At 35.8% G+C, this 26,533-nt stretch overlaps 2 protein-coding genes across 3 annotated transcripts; both read left to right on the forward strand.

Moving 5' to 3' along the window:
• The first annotated feature begins 638 nt into the window (after positions 1-638).
• Positions 639-19,117, forward strand: LOC149082151 (uncharacterized). Of its 2 annotated transcripts, none has more exons than XM_089235665.1 (2): positions 639-695; positions 16,114-19,117. In XM_089235665.1, exon 2 carries the CDS (start codon positions 16,114-16,116, stop codon positions 16,402-16,404), a length of 291 nt encoding a protein of 96 aa, XP_089091791.1. In that variant the 5' UTR covers positions 639-695; the 3' UTR covers positions 16,405-19,117. The 2 variants fall into 2 exon arrangements, with proteins under 2 accessions (XP_089091791.1, XP_089091790.1); XM_089235664.1 differs by lacking the exon at positions 639-695 and adding an exon at positions 5,940-6,268.
• Positions 19,118-22,366: 3,249 nt separating this feature from the next.
• Positions 22,367-23,856, forward strand: LOC149082152 (speckle-type POZ protein-like). The gene has a single exon (XM_089236564.1). It carries the CDS (start codon positions 22,828-22,830, stop codon positions 23,854-23,856), a length of 1,029 nt encoding a protein of 342 aa, XP_089092690.1. The 5' UTR covers positions 22,367-22,827.
• The last annotated feature ends 2,677 nt before the right edge of the window (positions 23,857-26,533 follow it).

A 26,533-nucleotide genomic window follows, 5' to 3' on the forward strand; every position in this document is an offset into this window, starting at 1 on the left:
TTTTCCATCAAAAATGTTATAACGAAATATATAGGGTTTGCGAAGGATGCGCAGGAGCACGTGATAGTGTAGAAAATTATAAGAATAAGTCATAGTTTTGAGTGTTTTTCGATGAGAAGGATGACTATACTACAGTAAAATGTGTTGCATTATTTATGAGGAAAAAAATTTAATGAGACTAAAACTTTTTCTTTCTGCAACCATCACCTAGAAATATGTTACTGCCTGGTAACAAGGCAAGGTTTGAAGCGGTCATTACACCTTTCCTTCGATCATCCTTTTCTTTCGCACGGAGAGCATGTTTTTTTTTTCGTAAATATATTTTCTCTTCTCCTGTATCTTTTAAGTTTATTCCCAGAACAAGCTGTAGACTGATTGTAAAAGCCTTTTGGGAGAAAAAAAAGTTATTTTTTTCAGGCAAAAAAGATAATCGCTGGTCAAAGCATCGGCTATTCGATGATTACCAGTGACCTACGACTCGAAACCAATTGCGAACGAAGGGTCACGTCAGAGAAAGAAAATAGATACGACGTGTACAAAGTTCGCAGTAAAACGGAAAGGTCCAAAAAATCGTATTTTTACAATAATCCGTTCCACCCCCTCCCCCCTATTTTCATGTAATAGCAACATGGAGAGAGAGAGAGAGAGAGCCTAATTTGAGAGAACCTGAGAAGGTCTAAGGTTCGTTTCCCAATGTGAGTCATATTTTACGTTTTTTTACGAGTATGATTAGGAGTTTCTAATCTATTCCATCTTTATGATAAAGCGGTGTTGACGTGATGTGCGTATTTGAGGAAATGTGCCGAATGGATATATATGTATCCATCGATTTGTTCAATTTGGGATACGAGAATAGTAAGCTCTTTTGCACTTAAGAGGTGCGTCAAGACTTCAGTGAACGGCGTCATCTCGGAGTTCGAACCGTCCAGAAGGTACCGGTTGCGCGTTCAAGGGTTTAATGAACTCGTGAGCCTTCCAAGGTGTAACGATGACTCTCATGAATCTAAATCCCTCTTTAACCCTTATCATTAACGACATATCTCGCCTCCTTAACATTTTCAGACACTGGTACCACAAATGTGTGGGTTGCTTTTTCTCGCTGTAGAATTTTTTTCTTTTGACCTCAGGCAATTAAGCCCCGACTTAGAAGATTGTGTACGTTTTGAGTTAGAAATATGATGAATATCAACTTTGGGAGCTTTCGTCAGAGGGCAGCACGTGAAGTTGAACTTTCAGGGGTTTTTAAGATGGCTTCCAGGAAAAAGTGCCTCTGGGAAAAGTGTGATTTATTACATAAAATTTATCAATAAAATTCTGGAAAAAATTGTATGTTAAGATGAATATACCCTGCATCATCTTTGTTGAAAAAGTTTGAAGAAAGTAAATTATTTCTTTACAAAAAAAATTGAAAATTAAAAAAAAAGGAAAAATAGAGATTTGCTGGCGTTTATGTTTTTAATGAATTTTTTGATTATCAGAAGTGCAAATAACTTTTAAACATTCCAAAAATTGAATGCTTGGATCTGAAAAAGATAAAAGCCTCTTATTTTAGCAGACAAACCCAGATATTTTGTAAAGTCGTTTCTCAATGTAACACTTTTCTCTGTACCCCTTAGTTTGCACCTGCTGGAAATCGGAAGAAAGCCTACTTCTTCATTTAAAAAAAAATATGGCATTTTGAAGGGGGGTTTAGTGGTTGTGATTTCTGCTGCACCGCTTAAAAGGTTAATATGCCACTATTAGTATACTGCCTGGCTAAAAAAAAAAAGAAACAAAAAGAGTAACGAACTTTGTTGGATCGCCTTGAACAAAAATTAAACATGTTTTCGTCGTAACATTAATTCAATGAGTTGATGGAATTTTTCAATAATTAATTTTTTACCAAATTTGCATCAATGTTTCACCAATCCTTGGTAGATAAATACCCGATGTGCGAAGTTTCCCAGATTCATCTGTAACGTTGTGGATTTGGTAAATTAATATCACAAAAAAGTAGTGGGGGTGGGGCAAACACTTTTTGAAGGCCCCCGATTTCATATATTTATAAAGAAAAGTCGGCATTTAAAACGTATACATAATTACAGGGTCTACAGAAATTATAACGAACAGGCCTACACAACGATACAATTATTCAATCATTACACTTCACTCATCATTAGAAAAATTGATGGCAGATGGCAGCACTGAACAAGCATTACCCAGAAATAAACTCATTAGGTTCACAACATGTACACGCACATTCTAACATGCACCAATTCGCTAGAAATTCCGCAGAGGAATGTGGACGAGGTGCATGTATGGTTTAGTAGTAGTAGTAGTAGTAGCAGAAATAACGAAAAACGTCGTAATGAGAAAAGAAACGATTTCAGAGTGTAAGAAAAAATAATTACACAGCTATTATGAATTGATGGAAATTCAAATTAATGAAAAAATTGTTTTGAAATTGATGAAGAATCGGTTTCATAATTCATGAAAAAATTATTCCATAATTGAGGAATAAGTTATTTATCATCACAAAAAATTAGAAACTTTGCCTGGTTTTAATTTATACATAAAGTGCCACGTTTTCAAGACAATTGGTCGAATGGTCGACGCGTTTCACGGCTCTTTGGCAATTTTTGCATAAAATAAAAAAAAGTTATTTATCATTTGATACAAAAATAATTTTAAGAATCAAAGAAAGAAACAATTTCAGAATAAATGGGAAAAATAATTCCAGAACTACCGAAAAAAAGAATTAGAGAATCATTTAAAATAATTCCCGAATAAATTAAGGAATTAATTTTTTAAAAACTGTTCTCCTGAATTGGTGAAAGAAATGATTTTAGAATAAACATAAGTCTTCAATCATTTGGGGCCCCTGTTCCAATCGGAGTCTTGTTGACACTTCTGTAAAGACGCCATTGTACATTACATCAAATCCTTTTGAATGTGAATTCAATCCTAGAATTCTAAATATAAATTGGCGGCTTGCGGGCTTCGTGAAAAATTTCAATTTGGCCCGTCGTGTCTGAAAGGTCGAAGACCGTGTTCTGGAATTCCTGTACTAGATAATCGGAGAGACCCTGATTCAGAAGAATAATGTCTGGAGTTGGTTGAGATCGATTTTTAGCTTCAGTGACATTTGATTTTCGATTTAACCGAAAGTTTTCAAAGGCTGTGGATTTTTCCAGATGCATCATGTTGATGTATGCATCTGCTTCGCTTGTCAAGGCTTGCAAGTAGTAGGACAATGATACTGATAGGTATAGAAAATGAAGAATCCAATGCTCAAACTACAAAAAAAAATAATTCATTTTCCACTAAAGGCGAGACTATATTAGCCTTGAAATAATTGTGTTTGGTGTTTCAATTTTTTTTTTCGTATTTTGAGTGATAAAACATTGGATTTTCATTGTCTACGCCCTGCTCAAAATATATTTCCTTTATACAGATCAACAGGTCTTAGTGCCATGATTTAGTTACGCATAGCGATAATCTAATTGGCATGATTTGATCCGGAATAACAACAAGGGCGTACGCATGACCTATCTTCGGAGAGGGAGGTGGTATTTTATTTTTAATTAATGTTATGTCTTCATTAATGTCAACTTTGACCAATAATACAGGCTCCAGGAGCCTCCCAAATGACAAGGTTCCAGTCCCCCGAAATCGTTTCCTTTCGAAAACGCTCGTGTACTGGGAACGCGTTCCAATATGCGTATCTCCTCGCTACGCGTAGGGCGTGTTCACTGGTTGATTTTAGATTTCGGATGGGAGCAGCGAATTTTTTCCATAGAAATCTTAAGTTACCGAGCTTTAAAAATTATTTTCAATTGACAGAAATTGATTAAAAGAGCATATAATGGATGGTGTTTTCTTTTCAATATTTCAACTTTTATTATTATTTTTACAATTTTCTTTCGTCTTTAGGGAGGAGGGATGCGCGGGAACCCTATGGCTCCTGCGTAGCCTCTGAACAATAATACTATCCGAATACTGAGTACAGCAGGGGGGGGGGGGTCTCAAACTTTCTCCACCCGCGGCGCCTCTTTCCACTATTCAATGTTCATCCGTGAGCTCTGCCGGCTCCCCAGAGCTGTTTAATAAAGAATATTTTTGGAAAATCTTGGTCACCGCTCTGCGGGGCCCCTGACAAAATATGGAAGTGCACCAGGGTGCTGCAGCACACAGTTTGAGAACCCCTGGAGTACGATCTTATATCTAACACGTGTTTCACATTTTTCTGCAGAATCATGACTTTAGTTCTAACGAGGTTTTAACCTAATCGATCATTTTCTTCTTCTTAAATCTTATGATACATTTCAATGCAGTTAATAAAGCATGATAAAAAGGCTCTGAAAGATCGATATGATCTTCAAAATTACACATATTTTTGTATCGACCGACAAGGGCAATGTAAGCTACACGTCTTCGTGAGAAAATCAGGATTAAAAAAAGAGATGAGATTTGGAAGATGAGTCTCTAATAATTTTTTTATTATCTCATCCTCCCTCCTTTAGATTATTTTTAACCTGTGAGATCTAACACTAAAGCAAAAAAAAAAGAAAGAGATAGAGATGATATTTCACGTTTTTAAGATACGGCACCTAACTCAGCGATCAAGGATCAATTCTTCGTACTTTCCTTTATCCCACGTATAGATAATCTCCAAAAAAAAAAATGACGTCGGATCAAAATTTTTTTTTTATTTCTTTCTTACAAGCTAGACTCATGGGCTCGGCTACTACAGTATATGAAGTAAGTGCAGACATCTGAACTGCCTTTCTTTAAAACAACCCGTTGTCATGCCGCATGGTACAGTGCGGCAGCTTCGCTCTTGGGCGAACTTTCGGATATTTATACCGAAGGATTATCCCTGTTAAAGATCGCAGCCAACATAAAAGTAAGCCAAAACCTATTTTTAGACGGGAAAATAATATGCTTATATATATATTATCTATTTTTAGTGAAACTCCTTCCTTTTTATAAGAAAAATTTTCTTTACTTCGATCGATATCATTAGTAACACTATCCCGCGAGATTCCCTAAGTGTTTTGGGAAAACACATGAAAACACATTCGCTGATATCGCTTAGATTCCACGTGCTTTCAGTCACGAGAACGTAACTCGGTGAAGTTCTACAGCGTTGACTTTTAATTGTTCAGTTTAAACTTGAGTTAGAGATCTGCATCGTAGGAATTAACCGAGTATATTAAAGGTGTTTTGAGAAACTAAAGTGAGACCGAGAGTAGTATTTAAAGGACATTTGCAAAGATTCCAAAACCGTTGAAAGTTTTGAGGACAGTGGATATTACTTGTGGCGAGTGGGTTTGCCATGAATATGTTCACGTGTTTTTAAAGTAACCTAAATGTTCAATGGGTTATCGCATGTATAGTAAAGGTCGATATAATATGCGTTGTCCTTCCGAAATCCTTCAAGCATTGAATGAATAATTCAGTAATTGGGTCTCTAGGATTCTAGCTCATCTACTAAAACTTGCTGACTTTGAGGGGGAAAAAAAACCCATTGAGATTAAATTAATATTTCAACTGAACTATTGACAGATGAGGTTAGAAATTGACCAAATATCCGATAGGATAACCTAAATCACCATGTTTGAATCGGACGTTGCCATCGCTGTCACTATCAGTGCTGTATAGTTTCAATCTGAACAAATAATGCACGCGTCGTTTAAATGAAGATGGAAAAGATGATCTCATTTGTGTTTGTTCCTAGACTGGGCTCTGCAACTGTCGCAGACGCGTTGCGAAAGGGATGGAGAAAACCGCCCCTTTTTTATGCCTTCAACATGGTGGGAGGAAAAAACAACAACAGAATTTTGATCACGTGGTTTCGATGTCCATCCAATGGCTTCTTAGAAGAGTACAAACGTTTCCAGAAAGTTCATGCTTAGGGTGAAGGGAGTTCATAAAATAAACCAGACTAAATCCTTGTATAAAGGGGGTCAGATCTCTTATGATCTTGTGAGAAAGGGGTGGCCTTTTGTTGTTCTATTGCATGTTGTTTATATATAAATTTGAGTTTTGTCACTTCGTAAAAACTAGTTTATCGATATCAACCTACTTAATTTATTGGTGATTCTCTAAGAAAGTTGAAGCCAAACATAGTTCAATTTACACTGCAAGTTTCCAGTCGCAAGACAGCAACGTTCTCCTCTAGAGTGTTCGTGTTGTAGTCTTTGAATAGGAAGGGCCGCTATCGAAAAGATTGAGTGCTATGAACTTTTTCTCAAGCGATTGTCTGACGATGAAACGATCTTGTAAAGTAAGATTTTTTTCTATTTAAACATGAAATGGAGCAGCAAACTTCAAAAACTTTTTTGTGAGAGAAATAATACTGCTCTAGCGATGTGTAACTATACTTCACACTCAAGTAGTTTACTATTGGCAATAAGAGAGAGAGACTAAAAATATATTGACCGTACATAGGTGATTTCATTCGAAGTATGTCTCGTCATTGGCTCCGTAAAGCCGTCTTTCATCTGCTAGACCCTATTAGACCGTAAATTTATTACAGTAGAATCTCTCGATAACGGACACCCATGGGACCAACATTTTTGTCCGCTAATTGGGGGGGGGGTGTCCGCTATAAGGGAGTACGATATACAGTATAATCTCATTTATACGATTTTCACATTTATACGATGTTATACTTCCGACGCAATTGGTTCCAATGTATATGTTATTGTGTTTGTAAAAATGAGATACGCCGGTGGTTATGCATAATCATCAATCATCTTGATATATAAGGAAATTTTGATTAAATTTCACTACATTTTATCACTCTTACCAGTGATTATGCATAATTCCGAAACAAAGTATGATAAATATGGAAAAATTTATAACCTTTTTTTCCTCTTCGTTAAACCCGTTAATTATTTTTACCCGCCCATGATGGTACCTGCACTACACGCATTTTGCAATAGAAATTAAATTAAATTAAAATAAGTGTGAAGAAGAAATAAATGCTCATAACAACATTATCAGTTATGTTGGCTTTCTTCACACGTATCAACAACTAAAACCGACATTACCATTCGGAATCGGCATCTTGGACCATAGTTATGTTTAGTTAATCAAGTAATTAATTGACCGAAAAACTATCGTACTGTATTTACCAATACCAGCTTGGGATTATGCATAATCACCGTTGAGTATGATAAATTATCGATTTGTGAACAAAAATTCACAAATTAGTTTGGAAAAAAAATCAGTCTTATTTTACTGTCCGCTATCGAGAGTGTCTGCTAACGGGGAGTGAAACCACATTAAAGCCCTATTCCACGGGGCTGGGGATCCGAAAAGTGTCCGCTAACGGGGAGTGTCCGTTAAGGGAGTTCTACTAATCTCTAAGGGGTGCACAACCCTTTTCAATCCGCGGGCTAAATATGTGGTATTTCTACCGCTCGCGGAAGAGAGACTTGTGCATGTAGGGTGACCACATAAAACCCGTATTTTACGGGACTTTCCCATAATTTTAGCCGTCCTAACTTTTTTATATAAAATGTCCAGTTTATATTCCCTTATTTTCAACGAGACTTAATTGAAACGAAATAAGTTTATTTTCATGACTTATAAATTATGTTATGATAATTTTTAAGGCTCTATCATATAATAACTATAATCATATATAAATATATTCATTTCACATATTTGTCAATTATATACTTTTTTTGGTGCAATACTTGCCTTTGACAATTTTTTGGATAACTCTATTTGTATTTGACAATTTTTTGTCTGTAATGGCACCTTTACTTGAATTTAATAACTTCTTTTGGCTGTGATTGCAACTTCACATGGGTTTGACAATATTTTTTGCTGTAATTGGCAATATTCCGGATGAATATGAATTCCAAATACGAAGCTTGTATTTTTATAAGGGCAAACAGTCAGTCTATGTACATATTTATCGTGTTGCATGTGTTAATACATTTCTACCTGAAGACCTTTCACGGGCTGCATTTGGTCTACGGACCGGAGGTTGTGTTGCACCCCAGTCTTACATCATGGGTGCGTGAATTTTCTTCATACTTGCGGGCCATATATCACTCAGGGTTACTCTTGTGGGTTGTGAAAGAGCCTAATTGTTTCTCCGAGAGCTAATTATGAATAAAAAAAACCACACTGATTATGATCATATATTCGATTTTGATTGGTACAGTTGTATTTTCTGTATGATTATCATTAATTTCCACGAATATTGCTTCCATATACACGTCCTATATCACAGCGGTTCTCATCCTTTGGAGGCCCACGACCCGGTTGGTTTCGTTTTTGTGAGTGGAAGATCTGGTAATACACATGACTAGGACTCGGATTTCTCTTTGCATATTTTTTTTTTTTTTTTTTTGTATATTTCGATATTTCTATGTGATAGAGCATAGTTTCACAATTTTAAGGCATATTTTGCATATTTCATAATTTTTTATAAAAAGTAAATTTTTCCCTAACTATTCCAATCCCGCTTCAGACTGGGGGAGGGGGTTTGCGGTTCCTGCCTCTGATACAATATTCTGCTCAAGGGATCGCTTGATCCGTCCAGAGTATACAAACATAATTTTTTCTGTGGTGGCAAACACTTTCATATAATAACAGGCTCACTAAACAAAATATACAAATACACACAAATATTACAGAGGCCTTGGTGTGGCAACACTGTACACTGGGGCTGAGAAGTACCTTCTTATTGTTGCAAAACATTAATGTAATTAATAATTAGTTTTTTGAAAGCTCTCAATTCATTTTCATATTTTATTTAATTTTTTGACAGTTTATTAAAATATAATGGAGCCAAATATATATGAATTGCTTTTTGGGTATAAATGGTTTTTTTTTTAAGTTGTATAATATTATATTGAAAACCTCGACGGAAAGGTGTGTTTGTTGGGCATTGAATGATTTCAAACCAAGTAGAGGATTTTGGTCATATATTTTGAATTTATAACATTTGCCGGTGATTATGTATAATTAATTCCCTGGCCGTACTGGTAAATGTGATAAATCATTTATGAAATTACTCGAATTTTCTGGAAATGTGCGTGTCTTCAGCCTGGGATGATGAATTCGGTAAATAATGTTGGTTTTTGTTTGCGCATATTGATGCATGTTAAGAAAGCCATCATTACCAGACTGATAATGATTCTTATGCTTCATCTTTTTCACACTTGTTTTCATTTAATTCAATTTTTATGGCAAAGTACGTTTGATGTACGTATCAAGTAAGGGCAAAACAAATAAACTGAAACTTATGAACTTCATTTGGCAATTATGCATAATCACAAGTAAAAACAATAAAGTGAAATTTATCAAATTTACTGATTTATCACGTTTACCGTAACATATACACTCACATTTTTTTTAATGATAACTATAACGAAACTAACATTATATATATATATATATATATAATTTCACATACTTCATGTAGTACTTTTCTATTTATAAAATACGTTAGGGCACACTTTTGGAAACGTAGGAGGACGCTTGCAATGACATTAAGAAGGAGCACATCTTTCTTTCTTTCAAACCAAGCACAATTCCGGCATATCATCATGGCTACCGAGTGAGTTGTGCCGGAAGTGTGACTAACAGTCTGAGTGCGTATCTATAGTCCGTTTCAGGTTAACTTTGCAGTGCAGAGAAAGGTAGAGAGTGTATTCCTTCGCCACAAAATATAGTTCCCATATATCGGATGCTTACGATGATCATTTATGCAGAATATTTCAATTTTTTGAATGATTGAAGAAAATACTGAAAAAATATTGTTCTGAATCTATCTTTATTCGTTTAAGAATTTTAAATTAGAAAAAAAAAATGGTCACCATTATACGTGAAAAGATTTTTCTCAGTGAGAATAAACTATACCTTACCGCGACCGCGCATCGATACATTGGTTAAAAGGCTTTCGTTGTCATAGCAACGTGTGATGCGGTTCCCTCGTAGCTTCCCTTCCACTGCAAAGTTAACCTGAAACGAACTATAGTAAGTGTTGCGTCAATGCTGCCATCTATATTAAGGAGGACGTCTGGTAACCCTACTCCCACGGGGTCCACACTCAGTGTCAGGGCCGCAACTTGGGGGGGGGGGGAGCAGGTGGATCTAGTGCCCCGGGTGCTGGGTCCGAGGGGGCGCAAATTTCATTCTGAAACCTCTCCTTCAACATTACAAGGGGGCGTCAAAACGCGCGCTTGCCCCGGGTTACCAAGCATCTAGTTGCTACCCTGCTCAGGGTGTTTATATTAGAACGTTGCGCTCACACGAGACCCATCTTAGGTTCACGTCGCCGTTGTTGCGTTCTCGCTATCAGTGGAAGTTATGCGTGCTAAGCAAGGTATTTATAATTCTTTTTTTTTTTTTTTACAAAAAATTAATATTTCTACGCAGTTTCAATTTTGAAATCACGTCACCCATCTTAGATTCACGTCACTCATAAAGCCCGAGCAATTCCGAGTACTTCGTCTAGTACTCCGTAAATTAGATTCTTTGCATATCCGAATGGAGCGAGCAAGAGTGTTGAGCTATATACAGTTTTCTTCAGTTGATTATTCATCTGGTCACATTCCATATCAAATGCTACATTTTGCAATGAAGATTTTTCATTTCCTTGTGACGGCAATTGATTTTTATCGCACTGTTTTATGAACACGCGCTGTCTTAATAAATTTACTTTCCCTTTTGTTAGATTTCCATTTGTTAGACTTCCTCCTGAAATCTGTAACTGTTATCGACATCATTCATCAAGTTAATTGTGTTGTAGAATTATAATCAAAAGCCGTATTTTGCAACATGTAAATCTTCGAAAACTTCTAAACCGGAACTGGAAAAAACCCATCTCATAACTGTTAGGGATACTTCATTAATTTAAACGGGAAAAATCAAATTAACACAGATATTACGCAACTTGATCAAAGCAAAAACATTTTCATTTTTAGGTACAATTACCACGAAAAAATTTTAAAGTGCAAACAAAAAAACAACTGGTTTGCAACATCTTTAGCTTCCTCGATTTCTGTGAGGGTTAGTAGCATTGTTATATCAGCTTCGAAAACACCGAGTTGTTCGTTTGGTGTACGTTCAATGGATTTGGGAGTGACGTAATCAATTTTTAAAGCGTATAATTTTGCTTAATTATTGGTGAAATTAAAAAAAAAACATGCGTATTGAGCGGTCGATGGTATCCATCCGATCTCACTTGATTGTATACGTAATTACTTTTCTTAGGTCATAAGATTAGGTCTTTACTTAATCATACAGAGCAGAGACATAATTATAGCAAGAAACTCCTTTCATAGGGAGATAGACAAACTTTTTGATAGTACAATAAACTTAACCATACACGTGGAGGTCAGAAGCAAAGGGATGCAAGTGATCAAAATTGAGTTTCGAGAAAATCAACTTCAAAGCTATTATAGCATTGGAAATTATGTGTAGTAGTAGTCAAACTAGTGGCCGCTAAAAAGCAACCCTAGTATATAGAATGGGTCTGTCCGTTTGCCAGTAGTCAGAAGTTGTGTAAAGGAACCTTTAAACACTGAACTCAATTTAGCAAATTTTGTCACTTGCATCCCTTTGCTTCTGACCCCCACCCATATGTTAAACAGCATATATCGTCAGCGTTCAAGCCATAGGCGGAGATAGACTTCGAAGTCTGGAGGGGCATGGTCATTATTGCTAGGGGGCATAATGATGTTGATGTCAATTCATATATGCACATATACATTAGATCAATCGACTCCACCTTTGAAGCAATGCCTCCCCCCCCCCCCGTATCTTCGCCCATTGTTTAAGCAGTTAACAAGTCCAGTTTCGTTTGAGTTACGTTATAAAAACATTAAAAATAACCCCTACATTAGATCTATTGATGTTTAGATAACTGGTACGTGATTCATAACTGCTCATATCATGAAATAATTAGCTGGAATTTTCAATCAACTGCGATAGTACGTTTTTTCACTTCTAAAATACAGATGGCAGCACTGAAGTACTGAAATTCACGCACAACACTAAATACGTACTCAGACTGTTAGGTACACATGCACACTTCCGGAACAACTCAGTCGGTAGTAAATTGCCCATGGCGATAGACCGGAGTTGTGCTCGGTTTCAAAGAAAGAAAGAAAAGTAAGTCAGTTTAGATGTTTTTGTGGACTTTGTGACTTTTGCTTGAACGCCGAGTGAGCGATCGTGAGAGAGACACGAACATATTTGAAATCAAAATAAAAATGCATACACATAATTAAATACTTCGAAAACATTGACGTTGCTCCGCATTCGAAACTTTAAATCTAATTTTAAGCATTTCGCAATGTATTAAATATCATTCATCAAACATAATTAAACAAACATTTTAAACAGATATTCAATCGCGTGAGCCGTATTTATATTCAATCAATTAATAAAAAATGTGACCCAAATATAAAAGAATTGATTATGTATCGTAATGTGTGAACTATTAGAATACGCCACTTATCAGAATGCCACACATACACAAAAATAGGTAGGACTCACCAAAGGTTGATCACCACCATCCTTCTTGCGGCCAGTGTCAGGCAGGGCCGTCTTAAGAGTACCATGGGCTCCCGGGCCAATTGATTTTTCTGAGGCCCTACCAAACTAATTCTTGAAAATTTCAATCAGAACTCATTTTTGTGAGGCCCTCTTCACGTGAGGTCCCCGGGCCGTGCCCGGGTGGGCCCATGTCTTAAGACGGCACTGGTGTCAGGCCAAAACGGGAGTAACTTAGAGATACTTTCTACGTTACAAAAAAAAAAAGCCCTAATTTGATTGGTTAATTGAACCGTTGGAATGTGGAATGATACTTACACCTATGTTTTAATGTCTGGGTGCCATTCAGTATAAATAAAGTCCAAACGCACCAGTTTTAATTGAATGAAAAAGTAATTAGATTACATGTATATGTAAAATTTATGAAAAAGTCGTAAGCAAGAGATGATTGCTAAGTAGTGAAAACGAAAAAAAAAGAAATATGTCCGTCTATGTATTAATGGCGAGATCACGACACATTATTACGTTCACCGAAATCTTATCCCATTTCCAGATCCTACTTTATCGACAAGCAATATTACGACAAATTTAAACTAGAATTAAGTATAGAATTGAAGTATAAATCCCGATCACAAGAACAAACTATAAGAACCATGAAAATTGAAAATAAAATACAGTGATCGATTCTATTCGAAGTCGAAAACACTTTTCCAATATTTATAGGTGCTACTATAATCAACGTAGCTGATAGTTTTTATTTTCGCAACCACTGAAGAAATAATCAGCGTTAAGAAAAGAAAGAGAGTATCTCATGTTTCAAGTAATCGGATAAAATGTCGTGATTCCACTACCGAAAAGAGATGAGGCACTGATTATTGTAATTAAGTGCAAAATTAGAGTTTGAAAATGAAGGTTTTTTTTTTTTCCTTCAAGTTTCTATGATTAGAAGCATATTCAGTTTCTTTTACTTCACCAGTGCGGAAAAGTATTTCCCAAGTTCATCATTTGTGAGTATATAAGTGGGTTCCGAAACCATCATGGGATTCGATCGATGAAAATCTGTTTCAAAAAATAAGCAAATTCCATGTGTATTGACTATGGGGGGGGGGGAAGAGTTATTTTGGTATTTGTATTTATAGTCGTCGCCCAGTGAGAAATGTGATATGTGCGTGCTCTAAACTCATTTCTAAATAAACAACCATTTTTTCCCCTGCTTCCATTTCCAATATCGTTTCTCTTTCCATGAAAAGCTTTATGTAGTGGGGGTAAAAAGTAAATAAATGGATATTTCCGTAAATAAACCCGTTGATCGCGGAAATAGATATCGAAAGATAGACGAATTACAGAAACGAATCATTATACGCCAGATCTCAGGCTTCCTCATCGAGATAAGATTCTATACAAGGCTGCCAATTCGTTTCTGTTAAATTTCGAAAAAAGAAACACTTCATGTATTTTGAGTATGTATGTATATTTGAGCATGTATTCTTCCGTGTATTTTGAGCGCTTATTGCAATGAATATTATAAAATGTTTACGAATATGATTACGGTACAAATATCTCGGTCATAACGACATCGAAGATCCCGCGAACTTGTGTCATTATAACCGAGGTGGACGTTTTCAGGACCTTCTTTGACTAAAAATATAATCAGATGCAATCAAATACTGTGCATGAAGTTGTTATTTCATTATGACTAGGATGTGATCATATTGTTAAAACTACAGTAAATTGGCATAATGTACAAGACACCGCCAATTATCGCCAAAAATAATGTCGATGGTCCCAAAAATGACAAAATATTGCTTATAAATAACCTTTAGCAATATAGTGTTACACTAAGTTTTCAGTGATTTAAAATGTATTTCACACACACACACACGCAAAATTTACAAATCGATAATGGGAAAACAAACTGAAATTATTTATATTAACACACACACACACACACACACACACACACACAAAATGCATAAAAGTAAGTAATAAATACAAGAAAGTAACTAACACAACGACACATGTACAACATAAATGGTCCACTTCTGTTGTGCCTGAGGGATCAATGCGATCGTCTAAGGCAAGCTATAAAAAATATCAATTTATGTGAAATTAATATTTATGCTTTTAGCCACATTCATTACAACACAATTTATAAATTATTACCTTCTTCATCCTCGATTCTAATAAAAAGATAATGTATCAAATAATCTTCATTGGTAAAACTGCACATGTTTTCTGATAGGAAAGGTCAGAAAGAGACAAAATATTACGGGAAAGCATCGGAAAATATAGGTAATGTGAATAAGCAAGTCGAAACGTCACAAATTTAATGAATATTTTTTTTTCAACGTTAAGTATAATAGAACAGTAGACAAATATTTCCTCAATGTGATGAACTCTAATTACGTGAATGTTTTGGGAAAACCGAAGCAATAACGTCGAAAAATGTATCGTTATATCCGAGTTCGTGTTGTTTTCATGGTTGAAAGATGCATCCATCCCTTAGGAACACCTTGAAATTATCAAAAGATGCAAGGCGGGATGTATCTGGTTTTATTAGTGTTTTAATCGACGTTATAAGCAAGGGGTTCATTACTATTATTCTCTATGGGGGATCAGTCCACACCACAAATTGTTGGCGTTATAGCCGAGGTGTCGTTACAATCAAGATCATCATAACCGAGTTTGACTGCATTCATGTTAATTTTTTTTTTTTTTTTTGTCAATTTTCTCTAACAACAATCGAGTAAATTCGATCATCGAAGATTCCATGAGTTTTTGTCGTTATAACCAAGGTTGCCATTTTCGAGACCTTTTTTTGAAAAAAAGGTAATCAGATACTATATATCTGAAAATATATTTTCGAAAAATATAATCAGATGCAATTAAATGCTGTACACATAAGAAGCTGCCATTTCAGAATGATTAGGAGTGACCCCCACATTTGATCGTGAGAAAAACCAGAAATTAGGTTAACTGGTGATATGTCACCAATTCTCGCTAAAAATATCACAATGTCACCAGCTGTCAGAGAAATCGCCAAATATGGCAAACGAATAACCCTCGGCGAGAAATAAGGTACTAGAAAATATACAGTGATTTAAGATGAATTTCACTGAGAAAAAATATTAACAAGACAAATAAGTGAGATGAATATTTAGTCATTCATATTCATTTCTACGCAATTTGGAAATTACGCAAAATGCCTTCATCTCTGATTTCCGAAAAGATTAATAATTGAAGAAAATTTCACCTCAAAGAAAAATTGTTAAAAAAGGGAACTTGAAATTTTTTGTAAAAGAGGAAAAATCGAAATTATGGAAAAATACAGCAACGTCCCGTATACGGGTTATGTTAATTAGGCACGTCGGAGTGCCAAATTTCTTAAAAATTCCCTTTTCCAAATTGCCAGGTATTAAAAATGGCAAAAAACGACGAAAAATTTGTCATTTTCTTCGAGTTCGCGGCATTTGCCGTTATAAGAAAGATTCATTAACATTATTCTCTATGAGGTGAGCCCAGACCTCCAATTATTGACGTTCGTTATAACTAAAGTTGTCGTTACAATCGTGTTTGACTGTACATTTTCGTCCTTTTCTTTTATAGATGTCTCTGGTGAAAATGATGTTCGTCTGCTTGTTCCTTGTCCTCATGGTGGAAGCAGTCCAGGTCAGGGCGAACCCGACAAAATATAGTAGGTGGTCCGAGTACCTGGAGGCCCACGGCAGGCACGCGAACTCAGCCGAGAACAAATGCAGGCACGGTGGACCAATCCGTGACCTTTGCGAGAGGTGCGCCAAGTTCACCAAGAATGAAGTCGTGTTCCCTCTCTGCTGCGAATCCAAAGAGAATGTTCGGCCCTGGTGCAAAGAGTTCTTGGAATACACCATAGATTGATCACGACAGCCGTCAGCCAATTAGTTTCTTGCTTTGATACTTCGTTAACCACCGCTTAGACAGACAAACAAAAACATGTTGGGAAAATATTGCACTGTGTAGCCTCTATTCCTCTAGAGATGGAGAGTCATCCATTCTTATACGTGTCCATTACGTAGCTTCCATCTTCACGATCTTGGCCACATTGGTGCACTGTAGACTTTTCCAATGATGTTGACTTTGATGTTTCGATTTCGCACACTCTACATTACAAAAGAATCAATATCAAGAACTTTGAATATTTTTTAGATAATTTCATGGGTTTTCATTAACTTAAAATATTATTAAAACTGCAACCGGTTGGCAGAAAGAACTCGAAAGATGTCGGAAAAAAAGCTATTTGTTTCTATAGCTGTAGAATTTTTCAAATGCTCTCAATAAGCTGCTGCTTTTAAACCTTTCAGTGACTTTAAGGACATACAGAAATATGTTAAAATACATCAGATCAGTGACTCTAATTTTACTCTATACCGGACACTGAGCTCACTACCTCATTTCCTTTATGATCTCGAAACGAATGCTCACTTTGATACTGATGAACAGTTTGTTTCTTCTTTATTTATAAACATATTAGTATACCATATGAATCTAAAAATATACTGAAAATATACGTAAACTCGATATATATTGTATGTGTAGTTATGTGAACTTAGTAAAATGAACAAACGTTACTTAAGCCGTCTAGTTTCAAACCCAGATTGATCACTTTCGTAAAATTTTTCGAGAAACAAAAAAAATTAATTGTATTATTTATGGAAGAATTGCATCTTCTTTCTTTCTTTACAAATTTCGGTATTAGATAGACACGGGTCTCAACAAAAAAATTTTAGCTCTGTATAAATGTTACTTTGAGAGAGAAAATTTTCTTTCTTTTGGAACTATTCTGGTTTTGCAACCAAGCTAGCTATGGATCTATCTATGCCTACGCGCATTCTGATCTATCTGCTTTTGAAAGTTGATTTCTTTATTTATCTGGTTTTACAACCAACCGCTACTTGCACACCGCAAAATAAATAGCATCTAGCTCCTCTCAAATGTTATGACTTCACCTACTGATAGTTCTGTAGGAAAACTAAAAATAAATGACATAGCCTGAAAATCGGGGAAAAAAAATGGATCTATCTAGTTTTGAAACTAGACTGCTCATTTGATGTTTTATCTATGACTTGTATTTAATTCAATAACCATATTTTGCATGTAAATTTAAATATTATCTTAATATAATCCTATATACTGTATAAGTTTTACCGTATTTAATATGCTTTATTTATACATTTATTTGCGTATTTCAGGAATCAATTAACAATTTTTAAAGAATTATTATTTATCAAAAAATTTTGTATTCGTCATATTTTCTTGCGTATGTTATAGATTCAATTTTTTTTTTCTGGAACAGTTTGATTGGTAATCTTGTTGTCATGAGAATAACAACCATATTTATGTTATCAAGATGTTTAACAACAGAATTTTCAATGTTTCACGTAATGAATTCTCTTCTGAACCCTTATACGTTTTCACAAGATATCTTCTAAGAGAAATGATAGCTTTACTTTAAAAATACAGATTGATGATTATCTCGATTCAATTGAAGAATTCCATTGTTTCTATTTGAATCGTTAAGTTAACGTTGATAATTTTGAAGTTTTACAATCGAGATGTGTAATACAGTCGAATCCCGTTATAACGAACTCCAAGAGACCGGAGGAATCACTTCATTGTAACGAAATTTCGTTATAAAGAAATTCCAGGTTACATAGCATTGTTCCTATGTAAACGGGATTAGAAAAGTGTTCCTTAAAACGAGATTTTTGCTACAACGGTATTCGTTAAAACGGGATTCGACTGTAGTCAAATAAATATAGTATGTACGTTATATTAATGGTAGCTAACACTTTTTAGCAATACAATTTAAATTTGTATTTTATGTTAACAGTACAATTGTTATTTCCCATATGTGACCATCGTCCTGTGCATAAAACAGCAGCTTCAAATGGTCACAGCTCAACAATAAACACTTATTTAGCTTACTTTGATATTTCACAATTAAAATTGCAAATATACTGTTGTATCAATATCAATTGAAGTAATTTAAATCAAATTGAATTCTTTTTATATATTTTTTATTTTGACGAAATTTTCTACTCTTTTTTCATTCATTTAACATGATATACTTGAAATATTTTTACTAGAGGAAACATGTTTCTGTGTTTTTGACATTTACTGCATTTGATGAGATAAAAAAAATGTGTGAAAAAGATTTTCTTAGATGGCGTATTTCAGCCATTTCTGTGTAACTGTCCTATAAATTTTATGTTTTTTTCTAAGATCGTGTTTTCTTAATACGAATGGATCGGAAATTTCATGAAAAATTTTGATTTCTTCAATGCTTGGTCAAATAGGGGTTAATTATCAAAATTTATTGTATTAAATCCTTTCATACGGTTTTTAGAGCTCAACAAATAAAAAAAAAAAAAAAATCTCCGAATTTTTTTTTTTTTTCAAATAAAATTGCACCGGATTCGTCAATTTTCATTGTTCTTAGTGAAGTTCGAAATAGCTGTCTTTGAAGAAATTCTTTGTTCTTAAAACATTAAGAGAATAATATACATGTTGTGATTCATTAGTGTTGTTGTTTTATTTCTGTTATTACGTACATAAAGAATATTTTAGTTGATGACAGATTTCAATTTATTTCCGGATCTCACGCAAACTATGTTCCTATCAGTTTGAGTCATTTTATCACTTCGTCATCGTTAGAAAATTATGTGCCACATAGCTGTCCCTAAACACATGGGCATACCATGGTATGTTTCCTAAACACAGGGACGATCAAAAAGGATGAATGGATAGACGTAACACGTTCTAAATTCGAAGAAGTGCAGTAAATCGGTTGGCTGCTCTGTGTGGCCGTGTAAACATCGTTATGACTCTCATCGCGAGGATCCAGGTTCGAACTCCGTTCGTCGCACAGTAGTGGTCGGAGGAAGTTGATTTTCTGCCATTCCCAATTTTGAGGAGCGAATGAAAAGTCTCTCCGCAGAGAAGAGGCCTACCTATAACACGAAATACTTAAATAACGCGAAAATTCGGACGTTTTCCATTTTCACTTCAAAATGCGGAAAACAGATGGCAGCACCAAGCACAATATGAAACAAGCCGAACTCTAATAGCATAAAAACGTTAGAGGTAGGCACGCATAGCACACACACACACAACACGTTCCCGCAAGTACCAATTCGTTAGAAATTCCCCAGGGGAGTGTTTACGAGATGCATTTCCTCTTAAGTAGTAATAGTTAGTCTGTTTGGTTGCCCGCTTGCATATGGTACCTTCCTTGCATTTATCGTGCAACAACTTCATTCCACGTGTAAAATCAGGTTGTGGACGTCGAATAATTCTTTTAGGATCTTAAATGTCTCCTGATTACGTGGCTGTTTCCATAGTCAATTCATGTGTCATGAAATTAACCAAGGTCATTCCATGGTGATTGTTTGGTGGGAGTACGTTTGCATTGAGCAATAAATAAGAAATCCTTATAAAATTTCCTATTGGCCTCATAGTTTCATTATAGATTTTAATAATTTTGCCAACCCATCTTATAGAGTCCCATGTTGTATTTGCAGCTTCCTCCGACCTTCCGGCCCGCTCCCGTTACCCTATAAGGCGATATCGCCAACTTTAGGAAGCACTGCTTTTGATGAAATTGGAGGGGGGGGGGCGGGTTGCTACTATGGCTCTACTTCAACGCGTCACTCTATAGAGTGTAAATAAGGAAGGAATGGTCATGTATCCTGGAGTGTTTATGAATAGTGCGCTTGGCTGGATTGCAAGAGGACTGGTTTCGATTTCCGGCTGAAACCAGTAGGTTTTTCTTTCCGAACGAAACGATGAACCTATCCACTAATTATACGAAGTACAGATGAGACTGGATACCAAGCGAAGATAATTGGAAAGAAAAGTTAAACTTTTCATGTCCCAAAGGAGCAGCATAGTGTTCTTTCTTAGGAAAGAAAACGTCTATCCTCTTTAGCTTAATGGTAAAGCACACGCCGGGAAAGTGCGAGGTTGGTGACTCGATTCCCCACAAAGAGAAATGTGACTTTTCTTTTCAATTATCTTCACTTGTGTGGTATCCAGTCTCATCTGCACTTCATTTTCTTTCCGAGTTCACCTCTGCACATGATATATTCAAAAAAAAGTCTTTCCTTCAGACATTGGGTCTAAGAAAAAGTCAAAAATCACCTCAATCGCACCACTTCAGATGGTTCAAATTTTGCATTTGGTAATTTCTTATGTTAAAAGTGTTGGTTGTTCATCTCAATCAATAATTCGAGGGGGGGGGGGGAAGGGGATGAGCAGTTCTGTAACGAAGTATCAGATTAAAGCTTTTATCACAACTACGCCCTACCTTTTAGAAGAAAGTTAAAAAATTCAATTTAAATTCGGTGATGGATGGTTTACCGCTTTTTTCTTGTTCCCAACTTGAGGTCATGTTTTCGACGATAGATTTTTCAGATGAGGTCAAAGTTCATTTCAATTCCGGGTAAGAAAACATCAGCATTAGACTTGACTAAGCTGTAAATAAACTCTTCACATTCCCTTTTATCGGTCAGAACCTCTATTCTTATCTCGTCACTTTACGATGACAGAAGCGATTTAAGACTCTTTCTTTCCTCACGAGCACGTGGCGTGGGAAGTTTCACCATTTCTGGTTCTTGTATAAATGACAACAAAAACCTCATTTTTATAGTTCCATGAAGGGGAAAAAATGGAAAGCGTCAAACGAGGACTTAGGCATGTGAAATCGATGAGTGATATGGGAGATCAATCATCGATCATTCAAATCAAATCTTGCATCTAATAGAAGAGGGAAGAGAAATATAATTGACAGTAAGAAGGAAATACTGGAATCACGATGCTTAATCCTTCACTACTACTACTAAACCAGACATGCACCTCGTCCATATTCCTCTGCGGAACTTCTAACGAATTGGTACATGTTGGAAATGTGTGTGTGTGTGTGTGTGTGTACGTATAGTGAACTTTCCGTGAAGTTTGGTTATGTGTAGTGCTGCCATCTGCAATCAATATTTTTAAACTATGATTTTTTTTTCTCAACTCATAGTGATTGAAGTGTAATGAATGAATAATTATACTGTTGTGTGTAGGCCTGTTACTGTCTGCGGTGAGACTTTTTAATGGGGAGATCGGCTCGCATTCGCACCTCGAAGTTGGGAACCGCAGAATTAATCCTTTACTGCCAAACCAAATTATTTGAGGGAAGGTGCATCGTGTTCGCTGCGAGATCGTTTTTTCTACGCTGTCGTTTCAATTAGACCACGTGTTGATCAATAGAACAGGGCAGTATTTTTGGAGCAGTTTTGAAATTAAATCGGAACTGTTATATATATATATATATATATATATATAACAGTTTCGATTTACGTACTTTTAAGTGTACTTATATACGTGCTTTTAAGCGTATATATATAAATTTATATACGCTTAAAAAGCTTCAATGAAGGATAGAAAGATGGTAGCTTGACGAAGGTGCGATTAGTGGAAATAGTAAAATTAGTAAAATTATAACAACGATTCAATCGGAAATTTTTAATCGAACTAATTATTTAATGAATTGACATTCAAAATAGGTAGAGGTTTCGGTTTTTTTTCTGTTGATTATTTTCATCTAGTCATATTTCATACCGATTTTTCTACATGTTTCAGCAAAGGTTTTCGATTTCCTTGTGACTACAATTAATTTTTATTGCGCTGAAACTTTGTCTGTTAAGGGTAAGTGCCCATATACCGTCCCCCCCCCCAAGCAAAATCGTTAATTCTGAAAATTTGTTTAGAGTTAAAAATAATTTAAAAACTGATTTATAAAAGAAACTCAACTCCATATCCAAGGACGGGATGTGAATGACCGAAAGAGAGCCTTAAAGGCAGATGCGTATTTATTGGAGGGGCATTGCGAGGGCTTTATTGTTCTTTTACTAATAGGTGTCTTTTGTTTCCTACTTCTCCTTTGCTTCCCATTATCAGAATTATGATTACACCCTTCTCCAAAAAAATGTTTACAGTCCAAAATTATATCTGATTTTGTCTCTTCAAATACTCTTTCTCATTTGTTATTTCACCACAATCTGTTATTCTTCTAACTCAGCGTACATATCAGCACTACTACATTTAGCATTACTTTGTATCCCATTTGGATATTTAGCATTAGTTAGACATGCTATTTCATTAACCAAATCCCAATAATGATTTTTTGCATTCTCAGTTTCTGAACTTAATTGCCCTGACAATTCAATCATCCCCTCGCTACACGTCGGGCGTGACGAAATCGTCTCCTTCCGCTCGTCCACTCTTCAGTTATTACCGATGTCTTCACAGTTTGGTAAGCTGCAAGTATCTGGATGTTCCCAGGGAAGTTTTAAATGTAAATGGACCATCGAACGCTACAGCTCCCTTGGTTCGCAGGTTGGAAAGTTTTATCAGAGCGAAGTGTTTCAGCTGGAAGAGAAAGGTATCGAATGGTATTTAAGAATACATCCTGGAGGAGCAAATGAAGGAAACAGAGGATACGTTTCTTGCTATATCTATGTGTGTGCCATAAAAGAAAATGTAAAATTTAAACATCGTTTTTCACTAAACAATACCGATGGTGAGGTTTTGTTCGATAGCCTTTGTGATACGTGGGTCACACTAACTACAGGATACGGTTACCCTAAAGCTATCAAACCCAGCGATTTAGTTCCTAAATTAGTCAACGATTCCTTGGTAGTTACTGTGGAAGCGACTTATTGCGTTACTTACGTCAAACGTGGTACTGGCATTTACCGCCGCGATGCAGAAATCACGCCGATGGTGAAGTTGGCCGAAGACTTGAAGAAGCTTTGGGTCAACAAGGAGAATCCAGATTGCCTCATCTCCGTCGCAGGAAAAGACATTCCCGCTCATGCAGCTGTCCTTAGTGCGCGATCCGAAGTGTTCTCGGCCATGTTCAAGCACGACACACTCGAGAAGGAAACTCGCTTTGTGGAAATCGCCGATTTCGAAACGGACACGATCGACTCGTTTATGGAATTTATCTACGCGGGGACTGTGGACAAGGTGGATTTCGATCTCGCTCTGGAATTGTTACGAGCCAGTGACAAGTATGAGGTGAGTGACTTGAAATTGTACTGCACCAATTACCTCATGTCCCTCCTGAATGATGATAACGTTTGTGAAATCCTCGTGGGCTCTGACATTTATAACGCCGGGACCCTGCGCGAACATGCCCTCGAATACTTTTGCCAGAACATGTCGGTAGAGTTTTTCGAATCTCACCGTTCGGTTTTCGACACGCGATCAAGTTTACTTTGTGACATCGTGAAGGGATTGATCAGTGAATTAAAAACCTCATAAATTTTTCACAAATAAGGCGACTTGAAAATACCATATTCGGTTTCCAGTAGCTCTGGCCCACAAACTATAATCTATTGAAAATAATGCGTAGAGAATGGTGCCTCATATATGAGACGTAACGAATAATTTCATTTCTATGTGACTTCTTATGGTGAAATTGTCTGGTGTTGGTTTTGAAATAAATTTGCTGATATCATTGGTCGCATGAGTATTGATTGAATTGATTGTGATTATTTTACTTCGAAGTTGTTGATATTTATCGCGTGACGTAAAAATGCATTTCGTACACGCCAGGCGCGGATCCTGGGTGATGTGTTGGGGGGGGGGGGGGCGGCGATTTTGTGGAGTGATTGATTTGATCCGCAACCCGGTGTCAGCGGATCCTAAAAATACTTTAAATTTGAAAATTTTATGTTTCTAAAAAATTAAACCTAATGAAAAATTAAAATTTAATTAATTCTCTTAATAATTTTTTTTATAAGTAACATCCTGATTTAACAAATTGTATGCAACGACTACTGTATGTTACAATTGATGAAGTAGCTGTTAATAAATTTTTGTGCGTGTGTGGCTATTTATGTCTGCCACCCTCGCAAAAAAAACCGAAACCGTACGCAACAAAATTTTGGGGGCAACTGAATAATATGTGTTATATTAAGAAACGTTGTAAGTCATTCTGATACATATTGCAAACCAATTTTTTTTATTTACAGTATCATGCGCAAACGTACATGTAACTGCAAGCTTTTGAAAGCAGAATATCGAAAGCATATACAGGGTGATTCAGAAAAGATGGGAAACTTTAATCCGCGCCTTTTATTCACTGTGACGCAGATTTTCATACGGCTTCTTCTTCCGCAGGTTACATTTGCATGCACGGTGTTCTTTTTCTCCCGATAAATTTCAACAGCAATGCCGTTTTAACGTTTGCGGAGCGGCAGTTTCGAAACGCTCAAGCACGTTTGCGTTTCATGTTAGACCATGCATTCTTTGATGACGATTGTTTGTATTGGTGTGTACTATCACCTCTTAAAGTTTTTCCCATCTTTTCTGAATCACCTGCATATGAATTACTATTATTAAGTTTTCCTTTAGAATCCTACTTACAGAATCCTTCTCTATTGCTTGATAAAAATTATGGCCCATAATTAACCGAACAAAACAAATATACTCAAATGAAAATACGTACATATATATTCGATATTTTTTTTTTTTTTACAGGTTTTCATGTCAAAGTAGGCTGATACTTATTTTTGTTTTTGATCCCTTTAAAAGTATTAAATTTTTCACTCTTTGTGACGTTTAATACCAGTTAGGCGAAATGATACAAATAGAGTACCTCTGTGAACCATAGGAAATTAATTCTAAGTTACCTCATTCAGGTCCATGACACACATGCTAGTAAGTAGCATATTTTCGTGCTACTTAGTAGCATATGTATCACAGGCCTTAATAGAGACGATCCTGGAACATTTGAAGAAGAAAAAAATGAAAACCAAAACCCTTATATAAATGGAGCAGCGATCAATCAGTATGTATATGTAATGTGCGTACAATGACAGTCTCTTACCCGTAACAGGTCACACTGCGCCAGCGAAAAATATACGTGTGACAGCTCAAACTTGAAATGGATGCATGCCTCTGTTAAACGAGCTTTTATAAACTTTGTTCAATGCTTTGTTACTCAAATACTTTGTAAAAATTCCGTAAACTTCTCAAATCCCGAATATTAAAATGCAGATACATATTATTCGTAAAATAAGCAAAAATATATCGCAGATTATTCGTAATATGAGAAAAAAACATCTCGTAGATGCAGATTTTTCATAAAATAAGCAAAAGTTTAGATATACAAACTATATTCATAAAATAAACATCAATATTGATACAAATCATTCAGAGCCCTTTCACATGGAGCGGATGCGTCCGCGCATAGCTATGCCCCCTCCTATACGCCTTGCTCTCTTTTCATAGATTCTGCCATTTTTCGGTCGAAATCAAGCTTGCATGTTTATAAGGATTGAAGCCAAAAAAACAAACTAAGAAAAAATAATAGCTGGAAAACGATGATTCATCTTATTCGATGTGGCTTATGATTGGTCGTTCAACCCCCCTCCCATACAGCCTTGCATATCTTAATTAGGTCTTACCAAGAAAACTATAGAATAATTGTCCCCAACACCTACTGCCCGCGAACATCATACAAATACAAATACAAATACAATTGTATTTGTATTTGTATTTGTATAAAATTTTCCCACACGTTCCGAAAAATGTGTTGCTATCTAACGGGGAAAATACGTAACCAAGTATTTTACAGTGGAAAAGTATTGCACTGCATTAATTTCTTTATTTTTTTTCAAAAAAATTCTTTTGTTTGATGAACTCTCAAAATTTCCCACAAATGCTAAGGAATATCCTACTCGGACAAATTTTGGCCAATTTTTCCCACGAATATGGGAAATTTCCCACGAGTTACCATCACCGCGTTTGAGCAACAAATTTAGACCATTGTGTCCTCACGACCTCGCACGTTCAAATCAGCAATAGATTATTTTCACGACATCGATCCTTCTATGGTACGTTCTTCACATGTAGAAAAATTAGAGGAAACATTATCAACATACTCCAAAATACTTGATGATATGAAGAAGAAACGGCAAACAGAAATCACAAT

The sequence above is a fragment of the Pholcus phalangioides genome, unplaced genomic scaffold, assembly GCF_987345545.1.
Source record: "Pholcus phalangioides strain wild (caught in Gottingen) unplaced genomic scaffold, Ppha-v1.0 ptg000009l_1, whole genome shotgun sequence".
Lineage (NCBI taxonomy): Eukaryota > Metazoa > Arthropoda > Arachnida > Araneae > Pholcidae > Pholcus > Pholcus phalangioides.